Below are 15,565 nucleotides of genomic sequence, written 5' to 3' on the forward strand. Positions count from 1 at the left end.
CAGACAGGATGGACTTCAAACACTGAATTCCCAAGGCAAATATCTCCAGTTAAAACAGCCTGACGATCATCTTCTAGGTCCCGAAACCTCTCCTTGATGGGCAAGTCCCTGAGGACATTCTCGGTAAAGACCGAAACACTTTGCTATCACCACATTTGACCTCCGCACACTGCATAGCATTCTCTTTAGGAATAGCAACTCCTCTGTTGATCAGCAAAGAATGCATGATTCGGGATCCTTCCAATGCTAATTCCAACCCTGCTTCTATCGTGTGATTTAAATCACTTTCAAATCCCCCACCAAGCATAAAATTCAAGAATATTGGTACAAATTACTAACAGCAGATTTGTCCAAGACTTAACAAGTTAAGAATGTGATTTTGAAAAAGACCAAAAAATGCAGTAACATCTCACAGACGAAAGTGAAGCCAAGGAGTAGTTTGTTTTTAAAAGACAGAAGAGAAACTGAAACTACAGGATAAAGTTATGGATTATTCTGGAAACAGGTGGAAACATTTCTTGGTTGTCTGAGACTGAGGGCACTGTTCACCTCTGGGTGGGACCAAATAAACTACACAATCTCCTCACAGTCAAGTTCCCTGATGCAAATGCCAGGAGTAACACAAGGCCCTTAGCTCACAGACCCATGCTATAGTCTAAAGCAATTAAGTACACACATTAAGTCTGAATATGAACTGACCAAAAAAGTCAGCAAATACGTTCCTCAGGCATCTCAACAGTTTTTACACAGTAATGCGACACTTCCCTACCCTGTATTTGTAATTAAAATGTAAAATTCAAACTAAACAATTAGTGGATCCTTTTAATCCCCACTAATATGTAGGATTATCATATCTATCTGCATTGTGTTATTTTAGAAAGCATACGATGTTCCTAGTTACAATCAAAACTCATGCACGCATTCAAAACCACCATGGATGTCCTTGAATTATGTAAGTCCCCGGCCATTATCTGTTAACATTACAAACGTGTGCCCAGTGAAGCAGGCGGGAAGGGGCAGGATAGCAGTGTGGGCTCACCTGGGTTGGCATTTGCACCCTGAGGCAGAGCATTGGTTAGGTTGGGCAATTCACCACCATGATTTCCATCTTCCCACGGACAGACATCAACACTGTTCCATTTTCTCAGCTGTTTCAGCCAACTGGCCTTTTGCTCCAACTTACAGTGGGGGTTTAACACGATACACATCCACAGAGCACCTAGTTTAAAGAGGACAAAGACATGCATTTCAAACATTATAAAGATGTTCACGACTAACAGCTAAAGACAAAATCTGAATCAAGTCAAGATGGACAAGGATCCTGCCAGGTCACCTGACAGGAGATATCCCAGACTCTACGTTTAAATGAGGACCAATGAGCCCTTACACACTAGCTCTGCCATCCCTTCTTACTTTCAGTATACTTTCCATATTAAAGCCAGTGACCTCAATCACAGGGTTCAATTTAAACACAGTATGCACACTGGCACTGCGATATACTATTCTGCTTCATTCTTCTCCCAAATCAAACTTACTGTCAAAGAATATCTTTGTATAATAAAAGAATAAGACTACAGTATGGACATACATTCCTAGCCTCCTTACAAGAATTTCAAGCATTATAGTATCCATAATTATGTGCATGTGTGTACATGCATTCTCATACATGCACACACACATGTAAATGGAGTAAGAGTTCAAGTTTAGACGTCAATAAAATGAATCATTTACGAATAAAACTCAAAGGCAGGTCTGATGACACACAGCTATCACTTGGGAAGCTAAGGCAGGAGACTCACAAGTCTTGAGGGAGCTTGTGGTACACAGTGAGTTCCAGACCAGTGAAGTACTGTCTCAGAGACAACAAAACAGAACAAAACAAAAAGTAAGTTCCATTAAGCACACTTTCCTAAGCCATCTCACAGGTCCCAATCTTCATATAACCACTAAATGCCGAGAGACATACTAGTAAAGCTTTCCCTAGTTTTTCCAGAAGGAAAAGTACAGATGAATTCAAGGGAAAGAAATACCTCATTATTTAAATAAAATAATGGTGAATTTATGCTTTCTGCATAGTTTCAAAAGGTGGTTAGCATAAATATTTCGCACATGTAAAACTATTAATTTCTAAATAAGGTGATACCAATGCCTTCCAACATTCACAACATGTCTTCTCTAGGGAGACACGTGCGGATGTCTGTGGCTTTGTTTAGTCTCTGTCAGCTGGGTAAGAAAGGTAGCAATGAACTAGGTGGACGCTGTTTGCTTTGCCCAGAAGCAATGCACAACAGTCTTTCATACTTCCTGAACCTGGTGCTGTAAATGTAAAATAGCTTAAAAACTTAAAACTGGAAAAATAAAATATACAAAGTTAAAAAAACAAAACAAAACAAAACAGCTTCAGCTTGTCTAAGCCACAGGTATTTACAATCTACATTTTAAAACTTTCAAATTGCCAGTTAGAAACAACATATGGTCAGCCAAGATGGACTAAGTTCACCACAGTGTCTCTTCCTCCCAGTGATTACAAGGAAAACCTCTGGACAAATGAGAAGCAGAAACCCAAGGGCTCTGAGAAGTGAGCGGAAGTGAGCTGGTCCAAGAGAGGACCTAAGACATCAGGTGGCCCACAGGACTGCGGTTTCCACTGCTCCTCACCTGCATTTCTTCTCCTCCTGGACTTGATGTCAGATAATAGGTTCACTCAAGGAGCTCTACACGGGCGGATGCATGAAAAACCTGAAACTTGATTTTCCCCCAGCAAGTCTTGGAAAGGAAAAGCCCAGCTCAGAGACGGTGAGGGGGGCTGTCCAAGTCCTCACCACAGCATGCACATGGGACAGAAGCAAGGCACAACGGCGGTGCCTCAGACCACTGACACTGCAGCCCTCAGCCAAAAGTGCTGTGACAGGTTATGGTCTCATCACCTTGGTTGGTTGTTTTCACTTTTTCACTCTCTAGGGAGTTTTAATCAAATTCTGATGTTAAACTGTCTACAAAGAAACAGGAAAATGTGTCAGCTCTGAAGAGAAACTCCAACAGATGTCAGGTAGGATGAGCAAGATGTCAGCATTAGAGACTTGATAGTAACAGTAACTGTCTTCTGCTACATGCAGGTAAAAGCAGTTAAGGAAAAAAAACACGACATCATCCTCAGTAATGAAATGCAAACTATGAAAAAGAACCAGACAGAAATTCTGTAAGTAAAAAACAGTATGTGAAACAAATGTATCAAATGAGACCAAAAACTGAAGAGACAGCATAGGAAAAGAGTGAACCTAGGGGAGGGGCGACCTCGTGGGACGAACAGAAGACCAACTAGATGACACTCAATAGACTCTTAAACAGGTAGGCAAATGGCAAAGGTTGGTTAACATCTGTGTCACTGGGTTACAAGATGAGAAGTAAAAGACCCTGGAAGAAATAATTACTAAAACCTGTTCAGATTTTCAGAATGATATTAATTTAGAGATCTAAACAGCTTAAGTCAACCTCAGAAAAGGGTCAGCTCAGAGAGAACCATGACCAACCATAGCAAACTCAAATTGCTGAAAAGCGAAATAAAAAATAAACAAAGCGCCGAAAAAACAAACAAACAAACAAACAAACAAACAAACAAACCATGCACACAGGGCAGGATCCAATGAACATTATCTGTTGAGTGTTAAAAGGAGCTGGAAAGCCAATGACCAATTCTATGGGCAGTGACAAGATCTATCACCTAGGAAACACGGGGAGACCCAGATATTCTCAGAACAAGGGAACCACAGCATTCACTGCTACAAGATCTATTTTAGAAAAACGCTCAAGCCAAGTATTCCTGATTAAAGAGAAATAACACCAAAAAGAAAGCTGACTGTCTAAGAATAAATAACAGAAATGATGTGCAGGGCCACGGGTTCGATTCTTAGCTCTATCAAATGTGTGTGTGTGTGTGTGTGTGTGTGTGTGTGTGTGTTTGTATCATACGTTCTAATCACCAATTAAAAGGGGCAATCAAGCCAGATTAAAGGCTAAGAACCAATATAATGGCATCCGTAATATATGATGATAAATGTAAAGGGACTAAAAAGGAAGACTGTGTCAAAGTAAGGGGGAGGGACTTTGTTGTAGACTTAAGGACAGGTGTGGAGTCAGACATTGCATGATGATAAACGTTCTTCCTAGAGAGAATCCTAGGCTGTACTCAAGGCCTTAACATCCCAGCAAAAATAATCGGAACTGTAAGGAACATCAGAAATGTTTCAGCTTATCTGTAGACTTTCATCTCCTCTGTCAGTAATTGACAGAACACGTGCACAGAAAATTAGCAACTGCCCCAACACTATCAACCACGTAAAATAAATCAAAGGCGACCACACACCTAAATATCAAGCTTAAGGCCACAAAGCTTCCAGTAAAGTATCTCGAGCTAGGTAAGAAGTAGTAGCCAGAGTACCAAAAGGGCAGTCCATGAAAGGCAAAAGATGAAATGGGCTTTGAGCACACTAAGAACTGTTCCACAAAGATGAGGGAATGACAAGGAGTCACACACCCGGGGAAGGAATCCTCAAGTCACAGTTGTGACAATGAGCAACCATCAAGGTACACACAGCCTTCTCAACAGTCATGAAGAAAACTGTACAAACCGACACAGTGAGCCGAGCATGTAAGAGTGAGGAATCGCTGCTAGAGGAAACCAATCCAAAAGCCTCCATAGGACAGCGTTTGAGCCAGGGGACGTCTGGAAAAGGCAAGCTAATGGAGCTGGGGGAGGGATATCAGTGGTTGCTCTGGGAACTAAGGGAAAGAAAGGCATCAAAATGGGAAGAGGACAGAAAACATTTAAGATGGTGAAACTACTCAGAGTAGAAGAGTTCAGAGGCAGGCATACGCCACCACAGTCATTAAACCCAGGAAGTGTACAGCACTTAGTGTCAACTCTCCTGAAGTGCGACAAGCATTGAGGGAAAAGGTGTCAGTATCAGCTCAGTGGTCGAACAAATACACTGCAGGTGCAGAGAGCACTGGTGAGGAGGGAGCTACTCGTGGACAGGAATTTCCACACCAATATTCTATGAAGTGTTTGTTAAAAAGTGGCGAAGAAAACTGTAGAAAGATATTTAATTAAAGAGAAAATAAAGAGTGGGCTGTCTGAAGAAACAGACAGACAAATGTGCTCAGCATTATTAGCTACTAGGAAAATGTAAGTTACACTCACGGTGCGACAAGGAGACAAGGCAGTAATAACTGCAGGCAAGGAGGCGGAACCTACCGTGTGAACTGCTGAGGCAGCAGGAAGAAGTGGACAGCCACCTGCAAGACCCTTTACAACAGGATCCAGAACTCATTCCCACATTTGCCCAGCAGAATTAAAAACACGCCTGGAAATACATGCTTATGGAAGTCTGACTGAGGCAACGGCAACAGCAATGGACAATCTGAATGCTCTTCAACTAGTGATCGGGTCAAAAGACCGTGGTATAGCCCTATAACAACAAACTAACCATGGATACACAGATGCAAATGCACTCTGGTCAGTGAAATCCACATTTCAATGATGTTTCTGTAGTGTTCACAGTATAGAATGACTAGTATAGTCATAGTATGGTCAACATTTGTAACACAAGGCCCTGAATGTGCTCCCTACTACTGAAGGAAAAACCAAACGAGTTGCCATTTATTCGGATGCCCACTACCTGCTACCAGTTACATTATTTAAAACCTGCAAGCATATCCCATCAACTCATTATAGTAATTCTCTGCAAATCTATTACTATCTCCATGTAGAGTGCCTTGAGTCAGTTTGGTTGCTTTAGCAACATTTCACAGCCAGGAGAAGAGGCCAAAGGGCAGGAGCAAGGTCTCAGGACTTCAGCATCCAGCGACTGGACCTTCCAGGACTCGGTACCTTCCTGAGGCATCCCCACAAGGCACACTGGCACGTCTCCGCCAGGGTTCTCTCAGAAGGCGTTACTTTTATCCACGAGATCTTATGGTCCAGTCACCTCCAAAGGCTTAGCTTCTTAGTGGCCAACAGTTTAGATGCCAACATGGGAAGCTGGGATGGTTACAGAGACTCTGACTGTAGCCATGACAAGGGTCAAACCCAGAGAGCCTAGGAGCCCTTAACACAAGACCCTAAGTATTCTTGGTTCATTTCAACGAGGATTTCTATATGACCAGAGGAAGAGAATTTCATAAAAAACTTGCCTTGAACTTTCATGCTGGCATTTCCCTAACTAGAGAATTTCCATTTTATGGAAGGAGACACTTTTTTTTTTTCAAAAATCTAAGTCTATTAATTTGCTTGAAATGTTCTTTTATTGCTCAACTCCTTAAAAAGAGGTTTCATCCAGAATGGGTGTTCTTAATGCTAGACTCAAGTTTAGTGCCATGAGAGATGTGGCTTTTTGTCTTAACAGTCATCACTACAAAGGTTGTAATTAGCTTTAATAACCAAATTAACCAAATTGAATAAGTCATTCTCCAAATTTTATTAATTCAGGGTCCCACTCCGAGCATTTATCTCCTTTCCCTCCAATGTGCCTGAAGTATTTGTAGCTGTGAGAGTAAAGTTCTTTAATGATTAAACCCTGCTCTATGGCTTCTCTGAAATACTAACTCTTTCAAGGATCCAGTGGGACAGTGGTGAGATTCGGTTAAAAGCAAGCGTTTCCAGACAAGTCTGAAGGACTCTCCTGAGCCTCTGTGGTCCCAGTTCCCTAACTGAAACAAAGGGACAATAATTTCCGCTTAATTCATAGGAGTTTTACACTTAGGTTTCTGCCAACTATAGACTTCACCAAGCCTCAGACAGCCACATTTCACACAGAAACTCCACAAATAGACACTGCTGCTCTCTTATTAAAGTTTTGACCCACAGCTTATTCCAACTGATAAAATTTTCCCAGACCCAGCAGAAGAAACACTGACATCATTCTGCAAAGAGAAAAGCAAACAGTCAGTGGCGACCCTAGTCTATCACAACTGCTAAGCACTTAAAAACTTGCTAAATTATGAAATGGAAAAGTCAATTACTGGCCGCTTACTTGCCATAGATGAGTATCTGTTTTTAAATGTGGTAATCTTGGTGCTTTTATATTTGTAACTACTGGATAGAATTTTGTCTGAAATAAAAAATTAACTAGTCAGTCTAGCAAACTATAATATTAAATTTGTAAGACTTTATTCTCTGTTATTGGTAAAATTAGGATGTGCCCTGTTCTAAGTTACACAAAATGTGGAAAATTGATTTTTTTTTTCAGTCTTTACCTTAACTCGAGAGACTCCATTTTATAAGCAGCTTTGACTCCATTTTGAGGATAGTAGATAATTCTGCATTTGGGTAGAAAACGAATGGCCCCCATCTATCTGGTGCCATCCACTGACAGAGATTGATCAATGACTTATTCCTGGAGGTATAAAGGGTACCACCGTATAAACTTATCAGGCTGAATTGCTACTATAGGTGTATTGAAATCCTACCAGAAAAACAAGGGCCAAGAACTCATCAAATACGCATGACTAATAAAATGGTGCAACCTCACTTGGACCCTTTAAAGAAATGATCAGCACAGACAATCAATCCATCTATCATATGATGACTTGGTGTGTGCATCAAGGTACAGGGCATTAGCCTTACTTACTGCTGTATTTTTCTCTTTCTAAAATTCGACCCTACAATCACAACAATGGCTCTCAACCAGGGACAATCCTATGCCCTTCTAGGAGGTATCTGACCACATGAGGTGCTACTTTGGTCATATAAAGTACAGCCCAGACACACTGCTTCACCCTGCAGTACAGAGGATGAGCCTCCACCACAGAGAACTCGTGCACGAGTATCATTAGCTCAAATAATCAAATTCAAATAAATCACTCAGGAGATGAAAGAGCTGTAAGCCAGACAACAAGAAGCCATTGCAAAACTTAACAAAACCGGAGGTGTCCAAACAGCGCATTATTATTACATGCTGCTTTGTATGCAAATTTTTATCCCTGCAAGGAAAATCCTAACAATATCACGTTACACATGTTGGGTTTCTAATTAGATTCTACATTTAACGTTCTTAAATGTCTATCTTTAGGGTACAAAGATTGTTCTGTCTAATTCAACTAGCATTTCTAAAAGTGAATGGCATCTATACTTACTTACCTGACAATAATTGCTGTCATTTCACTGAATCTTTACCTCACATTAACCTTGCTTTAAATAACACATTAACCCTGTTTTAAATATTTACATAATTATCTCATTACCCTGCCAAAAAACCAACCAAACAAAAAGCACCACCTAGTAGACAAAGGAACTAAAGTTTAGAGATGATGCTATAAGGGAAGGAGTAAGAATCCTATTCAAGGTTCGCATTCCCTCACAAAAATAGGATCTTTAAATACTATAGCAATTTAGCCTTTAGTCCAGCTATGTAACCGAAAGGTTTTTTTTTTTTAAAGTTTGGATTTATGCTAATTCCAAGACTAATGATTTTGGTCTTTTGACAGAATCATCTCATCTTTTGTATTTTAGAAGTATAAATATTTTATTAGCTAACATTATAAGTATTCTGAAATCTTTACAACTAGTAACCCTGTACTTTAACTATTTTTTAAAAGTATATCTTTATTTTTATTGTATGTTTTGCCTGCATATGTGTCTGTCTGCCATGTGTGTGTGTGTGTGTGTGTGTGTGTGTGTGTGTGTGTGTGTGTGTGTGTGTGCGCGCACGCGTGCACGCACAGCTGGTCCATATGAAGGTCAGAAAAGGGCACCAGATCCTCTGGAACGGGAGTTACAGGTAGTTATGAACCATTGTGTGGGTGCTCAGTAGCAAGTCTGGGTTTTCTGTAAGAGCAGGCAGTGCTCTAAACCAATAAGCCATCTCTCTACCCACTACCCACCTCCAACTGGGTTCTTATACTCATATACAGGAAAGTACATCCAACAAGAACCGCAGGCCTATCTAAATAAAAGCCCAATTAAACATCATGGAACTGCAGTTTTCAGGACTGACAGGCATAGAAAGTAATTTCAAATTAAAACAGTAGATGGGTAAACAGAAGCTAAACATAGGATTCAGATCTGATTATTCAAGTCAGGTGAAATCTGCTTTGTCTGAAAACACTACGGTCAGCTCTGTTAGAGTTAAGTCTACGTCAGCAGTTCTGGGGTGATGCATGTGACTGAGGACCCTTTCTGCCTGGTGGAGTATATTGCTGGGTATGGCATTATGAATTGTGAGCAAATAAATCAGCTGCAGACTCTTGCTGCATTTTCCTTTTTCCTTGTGTTTGCTGTTGTTAATATCAAATCAATTCAGTGATTAGAGGTCACAGATTTTTGTGGGGTGTTTTTTTTTTTAGAGGGAAAAGGAGGTAGATTAATTAAAATAAAGCTGTCCATCTTCTTTGGAATCATTTATAAATGTTGCTCTCTTCCCTAATTTCTAGGATGATTAACTAGCGTGTATGGTACTGGAAAGTAGAGATGGGGACACGGGGGAAAAGAGCCAGTCCAGTGCAGGGCAGGGCAGAGCAGCAGGACAAATGCCGTCCCAATCTCTAACAGAGTGTAAATGCCCTGGTTCATTTCCCCTTGTTCCACATTCGTAAACGTGAGTGCAGTTACATGGGAGCTCCAGGTCTGCATCCCAGGCCATGCAAACCTTATCAGGGAGTAGCAGGCAAACGAAAGCAATCACTTTCAGTGCTTCCAAGGGTTCGATGATTATAAAATAATTCACAGTATTTATTTTTGTTCTCAGAGGCTATTATAATAGTATAAATTTCACGCATGGCCCAATTATCTAATCGTATTTATTTAGAGGCCATGAAATATCTAATTGCAGTCACAAATAGATCACTGGGATAATTAGTTGTGCTAGCAAAACTACAGTCATGAAACTTCCTTGGGTCAGACCACATGAAAGCCGTGACCCTAATTGTGACACTGTTATTATCAGCATAATGAAGTTTAATACATCAGTCACTCCCTGTTTGAAAAGTAAGTTTAACTGCCAAAACAGTCTTCTTTAAATTTGACACGCTAGCTTTTAATTTATTAAAGCATCTCTGGAAAATTTTCAAAATCAGACCCAAGGGATATAGTGAGACAAGGTTTACGACTGCCTACGTTATGCACGGCCAAACTTCCTGCTAAACGGCATGTGCTTAGCTATGACAAAGCCAGGCTCCCAGAACATTTTAAAATAAAAATCTGTTCTTTTTTTTTTTTTAAATTGTCAAGAAGGAAAATAGTTAACAGGAGTTAACTGACATTCTGGATCATGTTCATTAGCCGATAAACAAGCCTTCACTGTTGCATTTGATCTGTCAGTGCTGTGGGCCTGCCTTCATTAGAAGCTTCACGCTGTAAGAGATCACAGAACACCTTCCCATACCCTGAACATCCCTCTCCTTTTCAAGGGAGGGAGGGAGAAAGGGAAAGACAGAAAAACCAGAGAGATGAAGAGAGAAAGGCACAGGGGCAGGCTGATGGTTTTGTACCAAGAGATAGACAGCAAACACAGCCAATGGGTGAGGGAAAAGAATGTGAACTTGGGAAGCTGCAAGAACATGTTCAGGCTACATGACTGAGCCATCGTTATGAACAGTTCCACACAGTTCACTCAATGGTCACGACTCCAATTCCATATAAATCTATTTCTGAAAGGAGTCGGTTGGAAAACAAGTTCTTCCAGTGGTGACTTACTCCACTTTAACGTACAGATGCATGGGATCGATCCTCAAATTGTTTCTGCATTGTGCTTTCTACTGCATAATGCTTCTGTGGCTGTCTTGGGTGGTTTTTAATTTCTCATTTATTTCTTCTGGGTCCTGACTTGACGGTAAGGCTGTGAGCTCCCCAGTACATACTGCAGCACCCATACACAACTCTGGTACATAGTACTACAGGACACACAAGGAGGTTCTTGTTAATGGGCCTGCTACTCCTCTGGCAAAGTGCTGACCCATATTTTTGCTGCCGTGCACCTCTGAGCCACTGGTAAAATCCTCTTCCTTTTGCTGGGCACTGAGAGCCAATTAGGACAGAAGTCCATCAAAAGCTGGACTAAGAAGTGATCAAATTTAGCAGTGCCCAGCATTCTAGAATATTGTTGGTCCAGGTAACATTTTAGCACTATACTTGCATGAGATACCAGGGGCAGGGGGAGAGGGCACTGTCTAAGTGGACTGCCAATTTGTTCATCAAAACAATCTCGGAATGCACTGACTTTTCCATTGAGTGGGAAAAGAACTTATGGTGGGTGCTGGGTTTCCTAGAGAGCAGAATGTTTCATTTTGCTCTAATTCGTCCTATTACTGAATTAAACTTTGATGTATTGGTCTTGACAAGTGCTTCATGCTGATTGCATTGTGGATGATAGTATAATCACTCCCCATGCATTTCCCACAGGCTACATGATTAATGCAATAGATTACCTGCAGCACGGATGGCAAGGGGGAATCGGTGCCCTTCTGGACTCTAAACTGTTTGCATTTCGGGACGCGCCATGTACATGCATGCACACATGGGCACCCATGAATATCCTGGCCAGAGAAGGCTAGATCGACCAAAATGTGGGAGACTAGAGAGCCAATGGCAGTCAAGAGTAATGTTTCTCAAGTGTTTACACCAGAAATATGTCCCCTAAGGCTCCCAAGAAGGGAGACAGCACTGTGCATCCAGCTTTGCTCACTTTCATCTTCCCAAGTATTACTGAGCACCAACTAAGTGCCAGACGCGCTTTTATGTTTATAGGAAAACAGCAAACTACATGTATTACTTTCAAGGTTCTAGTCACCTGAACAGAAGGGGGAAAGTTGGTGTAATTTAAAAAGAAGAGATTAAAAAAGATTTTTAAAATAGATGTTTTATATCTTAATAAGGTTTCATGTCTTAATAAAGACCAATGACAAGAAGACTATTAATATTAAATACACTAAGTAGTTTAATACTTTCAGAAAACCCTTTATATGATTTGGTCTATACATCTAGGAAAGAACATGTTCTGCATATTATTGATCTGTTCACCAGAGGCACTATCTATATATCTCTATATAGATCTCTCTCTCTCTCTCTCTCTCTCTCTCTCTCTCTCTCTCTCTCCCTGTCTGTACACACACACACACACACACACACACACACACACACACACACACACACACACACACTCTGAGGCATGCTGGTAACATGTGTTGAGCTCTTAGCAGTACAGTCAATGACTGACTCCAGCATGACTTTCAGTTTCAACTGGGACCTCACTGGGGCGTCCTCATTTATGCTATCTTGGTTCATCCAAGCTGTGCTCTCTATCTAAGCCATTTCATGGGACCTATTCTGATTTCTACTTTATGATTTCTTTTTATATTCTTCTCAAGGTGTCGACGGTGCTTTAACTGTCATGGGTCAAAATGAGATTGGCCTTTACACTTCAAAGGTTACCTGTGCAGGAGAAAGACCAGTGAGTTACCCATTCAGACACTCTCTCCCTTCCTGGTTGCTTTATCACCAGGTCAAAGGAAAGACACAGCCCCCAGCAGGGCTATCAGCTCGTGCCAATCCACTAATGAGAGAAGCAGCCGGCTCTTATTCGGGTGGTATGGTTTAAATTTTAATTTCAGAATACCAAAGAAAGTCATTAAGATGTTATGAAATGATCAGACAAGCCTACGGTAGCCTCACAAAAATTCACTTGCTATGAACTATTTTCCATTCTTTCTGCCACCACACTCTGTGAAAGTTGTTTATATAGATCAATGACTCTTTCAAGAAATCACCATTGAAGATAGATACATTTCTAACCTTAGAATTTTTATTCCACAGAACTGCTCCCAGAAAGTCTGGCATCTAATAAAGCAAGTTACAGTGCTGGATCTGAGTGGGACCTGCCTTCTGCCTTGTGTCCCTCCTCCCTCTCTTCTAGCCCTAGGGCCTTGATGGACAGCGGCTGAAACCTTCCAAGGAAGGCAAGCATGGCAAACCCTCGGAACTGCCCTCCTTGTAGGAACTGCCCTACCACTTAATGCATTAATGGCATCTGTGATGCACGAGCCCTGTGCCAGCTCAAATCAACAGTTATCCTGGTAGCTGCTTCTGGCCTGTCTTCTGATACTCCTTATTTTGATTTAGCCCATGGCATGCCCGATTCTCCCCAAAGTCATTACAAACTCCACATGGCTTAAGATGGGGCTTCTCAGGCCCCAAGAATCTTCGTATGCTGCTCCACCAAGGGAAGAGTAAATCTTCCACAGTCTTTATTACTTCATGTTCACTCTCCATCCTCGTCAGCACTGCTCAACCTGTGGGTCTTTGGCAAAAGACTATCTCCAAAGATACTTATGTTATGATCCATAACAATAGCAATGAGAATAGTTTTATGGTTGGGGTCACTACAACATGAGGAGGGTTGCAGTATTAGGAAGGTTTAGAACCACTGTCTCTGTCTCCTATACCACGACAACACTGTCTTAGATCCACAACCCTGTGTGGCATCTTGGCATCTGCATCACCCTTTGGTGGCTGTTTCTTGAGGAAAAGTACGGTAATAATTCTTAGGAAGAGGAGGAAGTGGGGATAGAAGTTTACTAGAAATTATTTTAAGGGGAAAAACAGGGCACCTAATACCAACTCTGAGATTTCTATTAGCAACTAATGTAGGAAGAATGTGTGTTATCAATGACTTGTTACAGATCAACCACATTAAACGAAGGAAAGAGTACCTTTTTGGTATAAATAATGCTATGCAGTATGCATACATGGCTTTACTATAGCAAATCCTATCTTAATTCTAGCCAAACTACTACAGTCTATATTTAGGATAGAGGTTTATAAAACCACAAAGTGAAATTATCCTAAACCATCTAAATTTGTTATAAATGATTTAATTGTACATGCAGATAACTTGGACCACAGTATCTTTAAGAATCTCCAATTTGTTCTGTAATGAAACCAAGTGACCCTCAATGACCTCACTTAATCCCAAGAGTCTATTACTTTCTATTAATACATATTTACAGTTTTTCTCTTTCCTACATGGGGTATTAAATGGATAATTAAACCCTAGAAACTGCAGTCAAAAGAAAGACAGTTCCAATAATTACACACGAAGTATTTATCATAGGTTTGTTCGCTGTAAAGTTTATGTTCTTTCCTTTCTAACTTCTGATTTCAACTACAAATTACTCTGTGAAGCCGAGAAAAATCTCCCCTCCTCTGAATCTTACAGCAAGAGAATTTCTAGGCCTGTGACCGAAGAACATGGAGTCATACAACTGCAGAATTCAGGCCCTGTAGGAGGACCTGGTGCCCAGGACGAGCTCTGCATTATACCACAGGAAGAAACAGAGACCAAGAGACCTCACTTCATCCTGCCTTTGAGCAGGCAGGCTCGCAGAACCTACAAACTGCATGAGATCAAGAAGTGTTGCCAACTCCAGGACTGCCATCAAGACCAGGTACAGCACAGGGGAAAGACATCAACCGAAAGGTCTTTAGCATCCCAATACCAAAACATCTCTGGATCCCCACTTTGTAAGCCTGTTCTGTGCTTGCGATCACCTCACTGTTACCACTACTGCTCTCAAAAGCAGCACAGAGCTGTTATTCACCAACGTGTTTGTTTTTCCAGAGGGCCTGAAGTTAAGAGTCCCTGGAAACATGACTGCTGATAAGCAGCTAGACCGCCTGGAGCAAGTTCAGCCAGGATGGTGGCAGTGAGGATAGGCGAACAGCCAAGTCCCTTTGCTAAGAATCGTGGCCACTTGGTCGCCTCCATTTTGCCTGTGCAGAGTGTAAATGCTTGACAGAGACATCTAACGATAGTTTATGATAAACTGATAATGTTGTCTAGACAACTCTATGCCTTCTTATGCTTCCGTTTTCCTGTCGGTGAAATTAGTACTAAAAAGCGTACCTCCAGCACAGTGTTGTTTGAACGATTAAGTAATAGAACGCAGGCAAGAGACTGCCTAGTGTAGTGCTTGAAAAGTAAGTGTGGACAACTGTGCTGTCAATAGTAGCAGACCAAAATGGAAAATTAACACAACAACAACGACAACAACGACAACAACAGCAGCAGCAGCAGCAGCAGCAGCAGCAGCAGCCACCACCACCTAGGTCCTCTGCTGCCTCTGAGCCCCTCCTCCTCTCTTAGGCTAAATACCAATAAACAAAGCTGGACTGGACATCTTACAACTATTATTTTGATAGTAAATACCTTTTACATTAAGCCTACCCTTGTCCTGGTCCACACTGTTTTTTCTTCCTGGAACATTAGTACTATTTCTCTCCTGTAAACCCTTCCCATCAACACCTCATAAACCACACTCACGGGTCAGTTTCTAGCATCAATGGCTTCCTGGCTCATGATAACTTTTAATTTACATGTCTCCTGATGCCTGCGAGTCTGACTCCCTCCTTAGTATTCGAACCATTGCCAATACAGGAATCTGGATCCAGTGCCTCTACTCTTCTGGATATATTGCTTTGTGTCAATGGAATTGAAACTTCTGGAAAGAAGGAGAAGGAGGTACCAGCAGTATAAGCGGTAGTAAAGCTGTGCTCTTCTGGTGCCCAGGGGAAGAC

At 41.3% G+C, this 15,565-nt stretch overlaps 1 protein-coding gene across 4 annotated transcripts in view; it reads right to left on the reverse strand.

Moving 5' to 3' along the window:
• Zswim6 (zinc finger, SWIM-type containing 6) overlaps positions 1-15,565 on the reverse strand; it is a 167,724-nt gene that overhangs the window by 22,847 nt on the left and 129,312 nt on the right. For 3 of the 4 annotated variants that reach the window (XR_010063737.1, XM_039103499.2, XM_063282687.1), the window contains exon 5: positions 1,040-1,219. Coding sequence is in view for 2 of the 4 variants with exons in the window: in XM_039103499.2 (XP_038959427.2) it covers positions 1,040-1,219 (180 nt within the window). In the remaining 2 variants the exon portion in view is untranslated. Of the gene's footprint in view, positions 1-1,039; positions 1,220-15,565 lie in introns of those variants that run through there. The other variant, XM_063282688.1, reaches the window with a different exon arrangement.

Source organism: Rattus norvegicus, chromosome 2 (assembly GCF_036323735.1).
Source record: "Rattus norvegicus strain BN/NHsdMcwi chromosome 2, GRCr8, whole genome shotgun sequence".
Lineage (NCBI taxonomy): Eukaryota > Metazoa > Chordata > Mammalia > Rodentia > Muridae > Rattus > Rattus norvegicus.